The 14741-nt window shown below is 37.8% G+C and overlaps 1 protein-coding gene across 1 annotated transcript; it reads left to right on the top strand.

Moving 5' to 3' along the window:
* Positions 1-4545: 4545 nt before the first annotated feature.
* SOSTDC1 (sclerostin domain containing 1) lies at positions 4546-9168 on the top strand. The gene is made up of 2 exons (XM_058180513.1): positions 4546-4851; positions 7859-9168. Exons 1-2 carry the CDS (start codon positions 4659-4661, stop codon positions 8272-8274), a joined length of 609 nt encoding a protein of 202 aa, XP_058036496.1. The 5' UTR covers positions 4546-4658; the 3' UTR covers positions 8275-9168.
* Positions 9169-14741: the final 5573 nt, after the last annotated feature.

Consider the following 14741-nt stretch of genomic DNA (forward strand, 5'->3'; position numbering starts at 1 on the left):
TGTTCTCAGGCAAGCACTTAGTTAGAAAGAGTTGGTACCCTATAGATATATTGGTGTCTAAAATTTTGTTGATGAATCTCATTAATGTGTGGAAGAAGAAAGTGTGCCCTTAATTCTCACTGTGCATTTGAAATATACAAATATACATTAACAGGTGCTTGTTCAAATATTAGTTTGGGCTGCCTTCCTGCAAACAGTTATACTTGCAAGTTTGAAACCCAGATTAGGGTATCTGCAAGCCTGCACATTTGCTTTAAAGATGATATTCCATTTTGACCTCTGAAATGACAACTGTAATAAGGACTTGCCTGGCAAGTAAGTCAACTTTCTGTGGGAAAATTAGTCAAGAATCTTTCCCTAAGTCAATAGTAAATGTCATTTCCAACATGTACTGGATCTTGTATGGGAAAAAAAATGAGAAAAAGAATTGGTGTAGACATACAGTAGGCATAATATAGATATATTCTGTGTCAATATATGGGATGTTTAACATGGGATGTGCCAGAAACTTCATTTGTGGAATTGCCCAAATACGAAATTATATTGCTATTGTAGTGAAATTCACTGGTAGCAAAGGAAATGATTCTGATATTAATAGTACAACTCCACTAGCTAAAATAATTGTAATTCCATTAACTAAAATAATTTCCTTTCCTTTGTTAAACAGCTTATGACTACTAAACTCATTATTGAACTACAATAATGAATGAATGAATGAATGAATAAATAAATAAATAAATAAGGTCACCATCCTTATTTCCTCTACACCAACCACTGCAGATTTTAAATGCAAACTGATAAATGCAAGAAGCATTGTAAACAAAATGCCTGAATTTCTCCTCTTGTTAAATACTGGTACATTTGACATTGTATTTGTATGTGAAACATGGCTGAACTCATCCCTCCCTGACTCCATTATTTCAGACAGAGAGTATCATGTTTTCCAGTCCGATCGCGAAACCCGCAGAGGAGGTGGAGAGGCTATCTTTTACAAAAAGTCACTGAATCTAAAAAATATTCAAGTTGCACGTAAACTAGCTCTTCCTGAAACTATTGTATGTGAACTATCCCTTAACATCACACTTCGCTTCTTGCTATGCTACAGAGCCCCTGACTACGACATTGCACATGCGAACATGTTAACCACACTACTAACATGGACTACCTCTTGCCCTTATCCTCTCATCTTCCTGGGTGACCTCAACCTCTTATTAACTGGATAACAAACAAATGTACAACTGAACCCATCCATACTACTCTGTACAATGCTGTTACAAATCTTGACAACTAGTAACTAATAATACAAGACTCAACAACTGCCTTGACCTCATATTCTGCAACAACACAAACTCAATTTATGGACTACAAATAAAAGAACCCTTTTCCAACAGTGACCACAGCATGATCGACTTTTGTCTCAATATATGCCCTTGCAACAATCTCCCTAATAATAGTATTCCAAACTACAATTTCAAAAAAGCCATCTATGATCTTATAAACACCTACCTCTCATCTCTTGACTGGCAAAATATATTCTCTAACTATCACTGCTGAAGACCACTATAGAGTTTTCCTACTTGAAGTCAATAGAGTCATTAAACTATACATACCACAAACCACTACAAAAATCAGAGAAAATAAATTACCCATATTAATAAAAAAGCTCCAATCCAAAAAAAAATGCCTCTGGCGGAAAAACCAAACTGGCTATGTAGCCAACTTTAAAAACCACTACAAAAATATATGCAACCAAATAAAGATTGAATGCTCCAATTACCACATCAAACAAAAAGAAGACCTTCTACGCACAAAATCCAATTGGGCTGTCTATAATTTTGTGAACAACAAACTTAAAGACTCGAGATCTATCCCACCCTTAAAGGGGTCTAATGGTAAAGAATATAATGATGAAACAGTTAAAGCAAACCTCTTTAACACATTCTTCGGCTCAGTCTTTGTTAACAGCAGTGGCTCATACCCAACATTCCACAATTGTACCACCAATGATCATAACGACCTAACACAAATAGATTTCACAGAAGATAATGTTGAAAAGGCCCTTTGCAAACTGAAACCATTTCTATCTATTGGACCTGATGGTCTTCGTGCATACTTCTTAAAAAAGATTTCCACTAATATAGCAGAACCCCTAAGCATAATCTTTGAAAAATCTTTCAGGATCAGCTCCCTTCCCAAACTATGGTCACTAGCCACGGTCATCCCTGTCTTCAAAAAAGGAGACCCCAGCCTAATTGAAAATTACAGACCAATTTCTTTATGCTGTGTCACCTGCAAAGTAATGGAATCAATCATCAACCAATCCATCACCCTCCACCTAGAAACAAACAACCTACTCTCAAATAAACAATTTGGTTTCAGAAAAAAAATTATCCTGTAATTTACAGCTTCTTCACTGCAAAAGCATATGGACTACAAATCTTGATTAGGGCAAAGCACTGATGCAATTTACATAGACTTCTGTAAAGCTTTTGACTCAGTGTACATGACATGACAGTGTACATGACAAACTTCTTCTAAAACTAAAATCCTACGGCATCTCCGGACCCCTCCATAATTGGATAACAGCGTTCCTATCAAACAGACAACAAAGGGTCAAAATAGGCAGTGCCCTATCAAATCCTGCTTCTGTCAATAGAGGTGTCCCCCAAGGCAGCGTTCTAGGACCAACACTCTTCATATTATACGTTAACAACATCTGTGACCATATTATAAGTAATTGTATTCTCTTTGCTGATGATGTTAAACTATTTAACACTACCAACAATACGGCTACCCTTCAAAAAGACCTTGACTTTGTGTTGGAATGGTCAAAAACTTGGCAACTCCAAATCTCAACCAGCAAATGCTCAGTCTTACACACTGGAAAAAAGAATCAGAACACTAAATACAAGCTCGATGGACATTACTTTGTTGATAACCCTCACCCCGTTAAAGACCTTGGAGTTTTCATATCAAATGATCTAAGTGCCAAAGTCTACTGCAACTACATCGCAAAAAAGGCTTTAAGAGTTGTAAACTTAATCTTGTGTAGCTTCTTCTCCAGAAAGATTACACTACTAACCAGAGCATATAAAACATTTGCTAGACCAATTCTTGAATACAGCTCGACTGTCTGGAACCCACACCTCATTTCTGACATAAATACAATTGAGCATGTCCAGAAATATTTTACAAGAAGAGTTCTCCACTCCTCTGATTACAACAAAATACCTTCTGCCACCAGACCTGAAATCCTGGGTTTAGAAAATTTAGAACTCCGCCATCTTTGACATGACCTGAGTTTAACTCATAGAATCATCTGTTACAATGTCCTTCCTATTGAAGACTACTTCAGCTTCAACCGCAACAATACACGAGCATACAATAGTTTTAAGCTTAATGTGAACCGTTCCAATCTTGATTGCAGAAAATATGACTTCAGTAACAGAGTTGTTAATGCCTGGAATGCACTACCTGACTCTGTGGTCTCTTCCCAAAATCCCCAAAGCTTTAACCAAAGACTATTTACTATTGAGCTCACCCCATTCCTAAGTGGTCTGTAAAGGGCGTGCATAAGAGCACCAACATTCGTGCCTATCGTTCCTGTCCTAATGTTCCCTTGATTGTATCCAATTCTTATAGTTATTTCATGCTTATGCTTATATATATGCTTATATATAGTATAGTTATTTCATGCTTATGCTTATACATACTGTTGTGACAAATAAATAAATACAAATAAAATAAATAAATTTCAATGCTCTTCATATCTGCAAAAGTAGTTCACATTTAGGGCAGGGAGTCAGTCAGCAGCTATCTTAAATATTACACTTTATTTCAGAGAAAGTTTCTTAGACTGCCAAAGTTGCAGAATGGAAGCATGCTCAGCAGGAGGAGCACAAAGATATTCTGCATTTTAACAGAAGACGATTCTCAACATAAATATTGCTGACAGAATAATGTGTTGATCAGAGCTGCATTATTAACATCTTTCTCAAGGCATTCCTTAAATTGGTCAAAGAAGCAAACTGTGCATTTCTCCAGTTCCCCCTATGTGCAGAGGAAAAAGCCCAGAAGAAATAAAAAAGGGGGGGAGGGGGGAGAAAGGGAGGTAGCAGGAAGAAATGGGCTAAAAAGAAGGCAGGGAAGAAGATATTTCCTTAGTACTTTTTAAAAATTTTATTTTTATAGTTCTATAGTACAGCGCTGCCTAACTATTCTCTGGTAACTCTCCATCCTCTTTGCTTGCAGATGTATTAACAAAAGACGGAGCAGAGCAGCTCGGCGTTAGAGGAGTTCTAATCAGACAAGATGATGCCTCCCCCGCTCCAGTGCAAAGCCGGGCGGGCATTGCTGTTGCCCAGGGCAAAGATAAGTAATCGCCACTTTACTTCCAGCCAAGGTTTCCGCGGGCTTCCTCGCTCCTCCTCCTCCACCACCACCACCCCTTCAGGTTTCTATTGGTAAAGCAGACCCCACTGCCGTTCCAGTGGATCCCACCCTCGCCTGAGCGTTGCTGTCATCTGGAACCTCACATTGAACCAGCGCCAAACCCCTGGGACTATATAAAGGCGCTCCGCAGGCACTGAGCGGTACTTGGAGAAGAAGTGGCCGCAGAAGCACCCACATTCCAAGAGGTCTCCGCGATTACTCTGGCCATGCTTGCTGTTGCTCTGCACCTCCCGAGTTTTCTGCTGGCCTGCGCGCTCCTGAAGAGCTGCGTGGCATTCAAAAACGATGCAACTGAGATCCATTATACCCACGTCGTCAAAACTGTCCCGGCCGGCAGCCACAACAACACCATGAATCAAGCGAGGCACGGAGGCAGGCAGGCAGGCTTCGATCGGAGCAGTAAGTATTATATACATGTGTATTCAGATGTAGTATCTTTCTTTTTTAAAAGCAGGGGTGTTCCAGATCGAATGCTCACTAAAACCCTGCAGTGAAGAAGAATAAGCACGACCTTTTCTGATTTCCCCCGTAAGGCAGACCGAGGATCAGCTTAGCTATAGGTACAAGCGTTTACCTTTGATTCACTCCTCCAGTGAGACCCAAATCCTAATTCGGACTGCAAGATCAGTCGTACTGCTGTCACCCAAGATTAACTCTGGCTCTTCCAAAACACCTAAGCATTAGGGGCAACTTGAGGTTAGTGTATTTCTGTGTCTTTAATTTAGAAATACAAGTGCTGAGCGCTTTTTGAGGCACATAAAGCTAACATTTACCTTCAGGTACAGAGCTTTGGTTTTGTTCCATTGCCTCCCTTCATTATTTTTTAAAATCCTGATTTTAAATTTTTTTAAAATCCTGATTTTAAAATCCTGATGTGTTGTAAATGTTGTACCTTGATGAACATATCTTTTCTTTTATGTACACTGAGAGCATATGCACTAAGACAAATTCCTTGTGTGTCCAATCACACTTGGCCAATAAAAATTCTATTCTATTCTATTCTATTCTATTCTATTCTATTCTATTCTATTCTATTTAGCACTTGCATCAGTGAGGCCTCTATATGAGTCCTTGTCTACCTAAGCGAGTTTAAAATGTTTGACCTTCAGCTCCCAGAATCCCCAGCCCACTTAAACTGGCCAAAATTGAGAAACACTGATATAGATGTGTAAACAAGCAGGTATGCAAACATTGTCAACCAATTCTGGGCAGCTAAAAGTATTTTCTCCCCCAAAGACCTAGCATCTTGCTTGGTTCTTGCTCAGAGAGAAGTATAAGCAACCAGAAATTCTTTTTTTCTGTCTTGAGCCTCATCCTAGCTCTAAAAAAAAGGAACATGCTATGAATAACCTGATCTTTAAAGGAAATAGTTTCATTTTTCGGTGACAGAAAGGCTTAACTACTTTTTCTAGGAAGGGTGACTTGAAGATACAGGAACTATCATGTCTGATTATTACTGAAATAGCTCAGTAGTTATTCACTGTCAGTAAACTGTCCCAGGAATGAAAAAAAAAATACTAGGAAAGCTTAACATGCAGGCAGATATTCAAAAGAACATAGTGGTGGACCAGAATTCTTCAGGAAGGAATCTGAAATGCTCGGAAAATGTCAAGTTGGTATCTTCTTGAAAACTACTTACTGTATCTGTTGCCTCATTTTGTCCAGTGGTGGTCCATGCCTCTCTGGCTCAAAAAAAACATGTTAAATCCAGTCAAGTCATGTTGGCACTTTATGTAAATCCAGTGGATATCCAAGTTTTATTTCAGTAGGTTTTACATAGAATTTCCACACTGAATGTACCTCAACATACACATGCTGATTTTCAAGGAATGACATTGATAGAAGAATCTAATTACATAAGGACTCAATTTCAACAAGTTCTAAAAATAAATTTTGCATTTTTGATTTGCTTATTTTTTCTCTCACATATAAACATAGGCGTTCTGAAGGCTGGTGACCTCTTAAGTGCGCTACATATTAACATTAACATCCAAGAATGTTAGCAGATCCAGGAATTTAGAGTTGTAGTTCAGTACATCAGGAAAGTTCCTATCATAAGATAATTACAAAGCATTGTTTGCATGATAACATTTACTTTAAGAATATGTAAGACTGAAAGATGTGTGATGAAATTCATGGTGTGCGTTCCTTTCAAAGGGATAATTATGAAAATAAGGACCGGGCTTGTTTCTATGAGGATATATACAGAGCAAAGCAGGCAGAAACATGTCTGCATTTGCTGCTATTTCAGCACCTTAGTACAATGTCAGTTGCCTTTAAAAAACGAAATAACATTGCCTCAGGTTGTGCAGGAGTACTCAATTCTTAAGAGAAACACTTGCAAGCAGTGTATAATTCTATAACACCACACTCTAAAGAAAGTGCTCTATATTAAGTAAGAACATGTACAAAGAATATTGAATTATAAGAAATATCCTCAAAAATAGAATCAAGTTTATAGATGACTTGCAAGCTTTTAATTATTATAATTAGGTTTCAATATAATGTATTAAACTGACATTCAGGATAAGCTCACAGAAAATTTAATACTAATATCTTGGAGAAAATCCAGCTTGAACTGAGATTCAGGACTATTTTCTATGAAAAACAGGCAGATGAAAGGGAATCTTACAACATGGAAGTTATTTCTGATAGCATCAGTAGCTAATGCAGTACTAACAGCAACCTCTTTAGCTTGAGAGAAAACTACGTATATTTATATATTGTTTCTGTGGGATGGTTTCCTCCAGTCCCAGAAATTCAGATTAGGACTGGAGTGTAAACAGAACTCAATAAAATCTGAATTTTATTGGGTTATTAAAATATACCTTATCCTAGTATGCTCCGCAATGATAAGATGGGGTTCAAATTTAAAGTATTTGATAAATGCATACCCAGAAGACTCCAAAATGTAATACACATATCTCACGTATAAGGAAAACATGATTATGCACAATCATCCATGACATTCAGAAATACCTATTGATTGTAGTAACAGATTGGAATTAGCATCCTTATCCACTTTGCCATTCTTCCAAAATATACATAGTGTAATATGAGATGGTTGATTTATTTTCAGCACCCAGCTTGAATTCCTTTCTCTAGAAAAATGATGCTGAAGGTACAGCATAGCTGTCCAATATGTGTACATTGTGATATGAGAAATCATAGATTATGCTCCAAGTTCTTTTGTAACTGAAGTATCTTGCAATAAGAATGATTAAGAAGAAAACAGCATAAAGACATTGAAAGTGGAATTGATATGAATCTTCTGAGATCTACACAGTTATCTAGGGTTGAGCTAACTGTAATACCATATGAATGACTTTCAATAAACATTGATGCTATGTCTGATACTATCTATGATACAAAAATTTTAACTAAGGGTTTGTTTTGTATTTGATAGGTCGAGTTCAAGTTGGCTGTCGAGAACTGAGATCAACAAAATATATTTCAGATGGTCAATGTACTAGCATAAACCCTTTGAAAGAGTTAGTTTGTGCTGGGGAATGCCTTCCTTTGCCAGTGCTACCGAACTGGATTGGGGGAGGTTATGGAACCAAGTACTGGAGCAGAAGAAGTTCACAGGAATGGAGATGTGTCAATGACAAAACTCGCACCCAGAGGATTCAGCTGCAGTGTCAAGATGGAAGTACAAGAACCTACAAAGTAACTGTGGTTACAGCTTGTAAGTGTAAACGATACACAAGACAACACAATGAATCAAGTCATAACTTTGAAGGAGCAACTCAAGCCAAGCCAAACCAACATCATAAAGAAAGAAAAAAGAACAGCAAAACCACAAAGCAGTCTCCAAGTTAAGAACTTAATGTATGTGGAGTGTGCATGTATGTGTATGTGTATGTGTGCGCACACGTGTATATGTACATACATACACACACAAACCCTCCCCTTATTAATGACTCTGTTTTACAGATGTCACTACCTAACAAAACCCATCCTATGTTGTGGTTGCTTCTTCAATGGATATATATACATTTGTGGCTTTGACCAGACTCAGAAGGGCATTCTTTTCTGAAGGATTTTTTAGAAGTGGCCCTTCTTATTTTAAAAGTGGCCTATAAGCCTACAGTTTATTGGTTTATATATGCATATCTAAATAAGGAAAATGAATATTTTGCCATGGGAAGTCAAACATTTTATACTGCAGACAGCAACTACTCTGAATTTTTCAAAGGCACTTTCCAGATCACATATTGTATTGGCAGCAAAGACATATTATTTAAAATAAATGTTTCAATTAGATTCACTAGAGTGAAATTAAAACATTTACTTTAAACAAGATGTCAGTTGGCTGGAATTATTTTCCCCCACAATATGGTATAACTATATGAACAAATTGCTCAACAAAAAGAAAAAAATATAAAGCAGGAAAAAAATGAAATTTGAATAAAACCTATTTATTTGACATTGTAATTATTTAATGATTTTAATGTGCTTTCTATTTTTAAGACAGCTGTCTGATATCTTTTCCATTCTTTCAAGCATCAAGCATATTTTCCTATGATTTGTTACCAAATTAGAATATATATTTGTAGATAATATAAATAGATATTTTAACCTTTATACCTTTTCTTTAAAAAGAAACACAGTTTAAGTAAGACATTTTAAAATGCTTTGTAAATACTTTGTAAAATACATTTTTTGCAGTCCAAAGATTGACTTGTCAATATCATTCATTTTAATTAAAAAATTCCAATAACAATGCCTTTTATTTTCTCTGATGTAATAAAATAAGGGTATGATAGTATGGTATATAGTATAGCAACAGACCACATGCAAAATTCATGTTAATGCAAAGCCAATGTACTGGCCAATTACTTGATTCATACAATGATCTGGCAATAAATGTTCTTGCAACCATCCTAGTCAAGAGACTTAGGTAGTATGAAAAATGAGCATTGCCCAACAGAGAAAATTATCTTGAAACTTCACTTCACAGCCTTTTTTTGAGATGATGTCCTCAATGATAGGGAAAATACATTAAGGGAACTACGTCAGTGGCCTTCCAGTTCATATACCCATACATATACGGTAGACAATTGTGCTGGCATTGGCATAACAGCAAATGAATTGAAATGATTCATGGAATGACTGCATGGCCTTAAATCTGACATTCACTAATTGTACCTCATTGGAACAGAACTCAAGCACTCCAATTTAAAAATAAAACTATTTTGTCCTGGTATCAAATTTAAAGAGAGAGAGTCTTTCTCTTGACTCTCTCTTTAAATTTGATACCAGGACAAAATAGTTTTATTTTTAAATTGGAGTGCTTGAGTAGTAATTAGTATTACTGAATTAAATAGTAATTCAGTAATCACTAACCACTGGTTAACTAAGGATTGCAATACCATTCGGAATCTTCAACCTGTTGACAATACAAAACATGCCACTTTCTTGTATTCTTTGTTCAAATTCTTGGGTATGGCCAACATAGTTATTTTTATTCCCCTCAGCCTCACTAAAAAAAACCCAGTAACGTTTATTCCAATACATTTTTGCACCATTCATCACATACACTAAGATTCATGCATGCAGTAAATTTTTAAAAAGGAACACTGCCATTTCCACAGCTGCAAACTTTTGTGCATCTTAGTTATGATTACCAAAATGACTTGTATCTTAAATGATTATTCTCTGTACAGATAGTCCACACCTTACAACAGGGGTGTCCAAAGTTTTTTTGGTGAGGGCCAAATACAGAAAAATAAGCAAAGGCCCGGGCCACACCATTGAACGGGGGGGGGGGGGGGTGTTAATTTTTTTCCGTACCAGTTCTGTGGGCGTGGCTTATTTTGGGGTGTGGCTTGGTGGTCATGTGACTGAGTGGATGTGGCTATGGGCATAGAAACTACTCAGAGGGCTAAAAAAAGTAATTTTTGACCAGTCCTCACACTTATGACCATCCTCACATTTATGCCCATTGCAGCATTTTTAACAACCATATCACTCATTTCACAACTGCTTCTCTTCACCACGGTTACAAGATAGGGTGCAAAATGTAAAGATAGTTGTAGGTGTGAGGACCAGTCAAAAGTGTGAGGACAGGTCAAAAATAACTTTTTCAGCCCTCTGAGTAGTCCTTATGCACAAAATGCTGCAACAGGCATAAATGATGACCGGTCATAAGTGTGAGGACTGGTCAAAAGTGTGAGAACCTGTCAGAAATCACTTTTTTCAGCCGTCTGGGTAGTCCCTATGCACAGTTTAGGCTTAAGTATATGAAAGTTTGGTGGTTGAGACACGAAGGACTTCACAGAGATGGCTATCAGTCATTCTGGATCTCAGTCTGCTTTTGTTCTGATTTAACAGAGAAAATGTTTGTTCACATATGTATGTTGAGCCGAACAGGCTCATCATTCTTTTTGCATGGCGTCTCATCAGAGGAAACTTGGTATGATCCAAACTCTGATAGAAGTCAGGGAGGGAGAGAAGCTGATGTTGACTCTTCAGAGAATCATCACATTGCATTTCAATCAGTTCTAACTGCAGACTCTCCTCCACTTCTTCTGCATCCACCAGGAAGGGGTCGAGAACAGCTTGATTTGTTTTCAATGACAGAAAAATCTTGAAAACGCTGGTTGAATTCTGTCACAAGAGATGTAATTACAGAAACATATTTCTCCTTTTAGCAGAAAGGTCTGCCTTTGGAAAAGCAGACTTGATTTCAGACAGCGAGGGAAGTGTGCAGTTTACAATATGTGGATATCATCTTCATTTAAGGGGAAAATGTTTCATATTCATTCATCTTGGCCAGGGTGTCAAACTTGGTCTCTTTAAGACTTGTGGACTTCAACTCCCAGAGTCCTCAGCCAGCAAAGCTGGCTGAGGAACTCTGGGAATTGAAGTCCACAAGTCTTAAAGACCAGGTTTGACACCCTGATCTTAACTTTGTTTTGTATTTGGTATGAACTTGAAACTCCTTCGTTATTCCCTGCCCAAGGGGTGGGCGTGAGGAGCCTCGCCAGGCGGCCCGAGGAAGGCGAGGTAGAACTGCTGGGGTCGGGCACAGCCAGCAGCCTCTTTCTCGCTCGCCGCCGCCTCCTCCGCCTCCCTTCGTTATTCCCTGCCCAAGGGGTGGGCGCGAGGAGCCTCGCCAGGCGGCCCGAGGCGAGGTAGAACTGCTGGGGTCGGGCACAGCCAGCAGCCTCTTTCTCGCTCGCCGCCGCCTCCTCCGCCCCCTCCCTTCGTTATTCCCTGCCCAAGGGGTGGAGGCGCGAGGAGCCTCGCCAGGCGGCCCGAGGAAGGCGAGGGTAGAACTGCTGGGGTCGGGCACGGCCAGCAGCCTCTTTCCCGCTTGCCGCCTCCTCACCTGTTTCTCGATGGCTGTCACTGCCGCCACGCGTGTCCGACATGGGGAGGCGCGAGGAGCCTCACCAGGCGGCCCGAGGAAGGCGAGGGTAGAACTGCTGGGGTCGGGCACGGCCAGCAGCCTCTTTCCCGCTCGCCGCCTCCTCCGCCCCCTCCCTTCATTATTCCCCGCCCATGCGGAGGAGCCACGAGCCTCGCAGCGAGCCACCGGGCAAGCACCGGGAGGCGGCTGAAAAGGGCCATATTCAGTTATAATTTCAAAATTTGCTGCGGGCCAATAAAAACTGACCCGCGGGCCGCAGCTGGCCCGCGGGCCGTAGTTTGGACACCCCTGCCTTACAACCATTTAGTGACCAAAATTACAATGGCAAACAAATTAGTTATTACTGTTTTTCACACTTATGACTGTTGAAGCATCCCCCATGGTCACGTAATCAAAATTCAGATGCTTGGCAACTGGCTTATAGTTTGATATTTGCAGTGTCCCAAGGTCATGTGATCACCTTATGCAACCTTCTGACGAGCAAAATCAGTTGGGAAGTTAGATTCACTTAACAATTGTATTACTAAATTAAGAACCGCAGTGATTCACTTAAGAACTGTGGCAAGAAAGTTTGTAAAATGGGGTACTTAGCAAATTGAAATTTTGGGCACAATTGTGGCCATGGGTTATGGACTACCTGTAATCCCATTTTTAATAGATTAGAAATAGGATATTTTTACCCATTTAACTGGAGCATTCTTAAAATGTATACATAGATGGTCTAGAAATACTGTTTTCAAAAAAACCTGTAATTTAACAATGTTTTTTGAGTTTTTGTTTTACCTTAATTTTCCAAATAAAATATTTTTTTAAAAAAGGAATTGGCTAAAATACCGCTATATATTGAAGTATAAATTTGTTTAGTATAAAAAATATCCAGAAAATTGTTTTGACTTCAAAAAAGTCATGTAATTCTTAATAGGTAATAGTTTAAATTATAGTTCAAGCCATTTATTATTATTTCTGTCGCTGCCCAGTATTGTGTTATTGAGCTTTTCCTTTAGTAAATAAAGTAGTAACTACAATTTCTTGTAGAGATAGAATATGATGGATCATCTCTGTTTATCAGAGGCTGACTATAATTAGCTCTTTGTGATAATTCAGACAACAAATCAAATTCATGAATATTAACACTACCTTCGTTGTAAGGTTGCAATAATGGAATCCTGGAAGTTTGAAAATATTTCTCTCCTCTATTGCCTTTATTTTCAGAGAATTAGGTAGGTTTCTATACCCCATTTTTTTCTGTGAGCTCAGGTATCTTTTGTCTAACTATAGTTTAGCCTGAGGCTCCTCCTTATCCTAGTTCCCAAAGTTATTTTCACAGTCCCTTACAGTTGTAGTATTGGTAGTGGTGTTGTAATTTCCTTCTACATAATAGTAGGAAAAAAGGAGAAAAAAGTGACAACCTTCAAGCAACCTTTGCAATAGGTGGGAGGTAATCATATGACTGATCCCCATTTCACCAAGTCATGTGCTACCATGTATACCTACTGATATATAAAGAGTATTTCTATTTGGATAATCACACTGGGTCAATCATACTGTTTGAACATAGACACCATGTCACATGAAAGAGCCCATATTGTGTTAGGAATAGGAAATGAGCCAATAGCGTAAAAGAAAGGTGAATAACTTGTGATTAAATATCTAAAAGGACTTGCTCACTTGCATAGTCTGGATCCAACACAGCATTTCTGTTCTTTTTTTTAATTATTATTTTTTATTTTGTCACAACTGTATATACAATCATCAACATAAACAATAATTCATCATGAGAGAAAAAGTATATATAAGTAAAAGTATAAGTAAAAGTATGCATATAATGCTATAATGAAGAGAACAATAGGACAGGAACGGTAGGCACTATTGTGCTCTTAAATCTTAAATCTTCTTGATTTAATCTTGTGCTTGACCTCTGATCTTGGCATAGTACCAGAATTATTTATGTCAAGAATGAGTGACTTTACCTTCTGAACCTCAGCTATGTCATTAAAGTATAATGAGCATTTAAAAAGACATCTTGACGTATCAACTATATTACTTACTGTAAAATAATAGTTTTCATCTGATACACTTTTCATTTGCTGAATAAAATATCTGGAGTATTTGAATGGTGGGTGGTTTCACGATGTTAAAGATCTGTCTGCAGCAATAGACAAAGAGTCATGATTAAGCTGCTGTGCGGTTTTAGAATAGAAAGTGTACCTTGAAAATTATTAGTTACATTTAAGGACAGGAATCTTGTTAAAAATCCAGTACTGAAATTAGGAACTAAAGCTGCAAGAACAATGTAATTAGTAATTATTAGTAAACTGTTAGTAAATTGTTTTTTGTTGATAAAAAATTTCCTCTGCTAAATATTGAAAAAAAATAATGCATTCTCCTGTGGTATAGAAGTTAATTTGATAGCACCATGAAATACAAATATACAGTGATTTGAAAAGATATATTAGGAAGGCATGAAAGTATTCTTCATTTAAAACATGATCTTCATGTATTTTGTAAACAAAGAATAGTTTTGTTTTCTTCTATTCTGCTTTGTCTCCTTAAAATAATAATAATCCTATTGACAAAAATCGCAACATCTAAAATTCCTTCGTTTTCAATGATCTAGCAATCTTGAAATGTCAAACCAAGTTCAATACAGGTAGTAGAATGCTGACTTTTTAAATAATGTCCTTGGAAATACCTAAAACGTTTCTGCTTCATAATTAACTATCATCTCTCTAAACTTGATCTTTGAATCCTTCCTTAAAGAGTGCCATATCAATCATGTGTGAGTTCAACACATTCCACTCTGGAATTTTTGTGGCTAATGTGCTAACTTGGAGGGTTTAAAGAACTCAGAAAAATTGGTGAGTGCTGAAAAACATTCTCTTTTCATGATGCATTTCCTTTCCTGCAGGCC

The sequence above is a fragment of the Ahaetulla prasina genome, chromosome 4 (assembly GCF_028640845.1).
Source record: "Ahaetulla prasina isolate Xishuangbanna chromosome 4, ASM2864084v1, whole genome shotgun sequence".
In the NCBI taxonomy this organism is placed as follows: domain Eukaryota; kingdom Metazoa; phylum Chordata; class Lepidosauria; order Squamata; family Colubridae; genus Ahaetulla; species Ahaetulla prasina.

Excerpts from the sequence above, each read along its gene's own strand:
- SOSTDC1 (XM_058180513.1), top strand. The coding sequence starts at position 4,659 with ATGCTTGCTGTTGCTCTGCACCTCCCGAGTTTTCTGCTGGCCTGCGCG. Across the intron at positions 4,852-7,858 it reads GGCAGGCTTCGATCGGAGCA|GTCGAGTTCAAGTTGGCTGT; the intron begins GTAAGTATTATA and ends TGTATTTGATAG.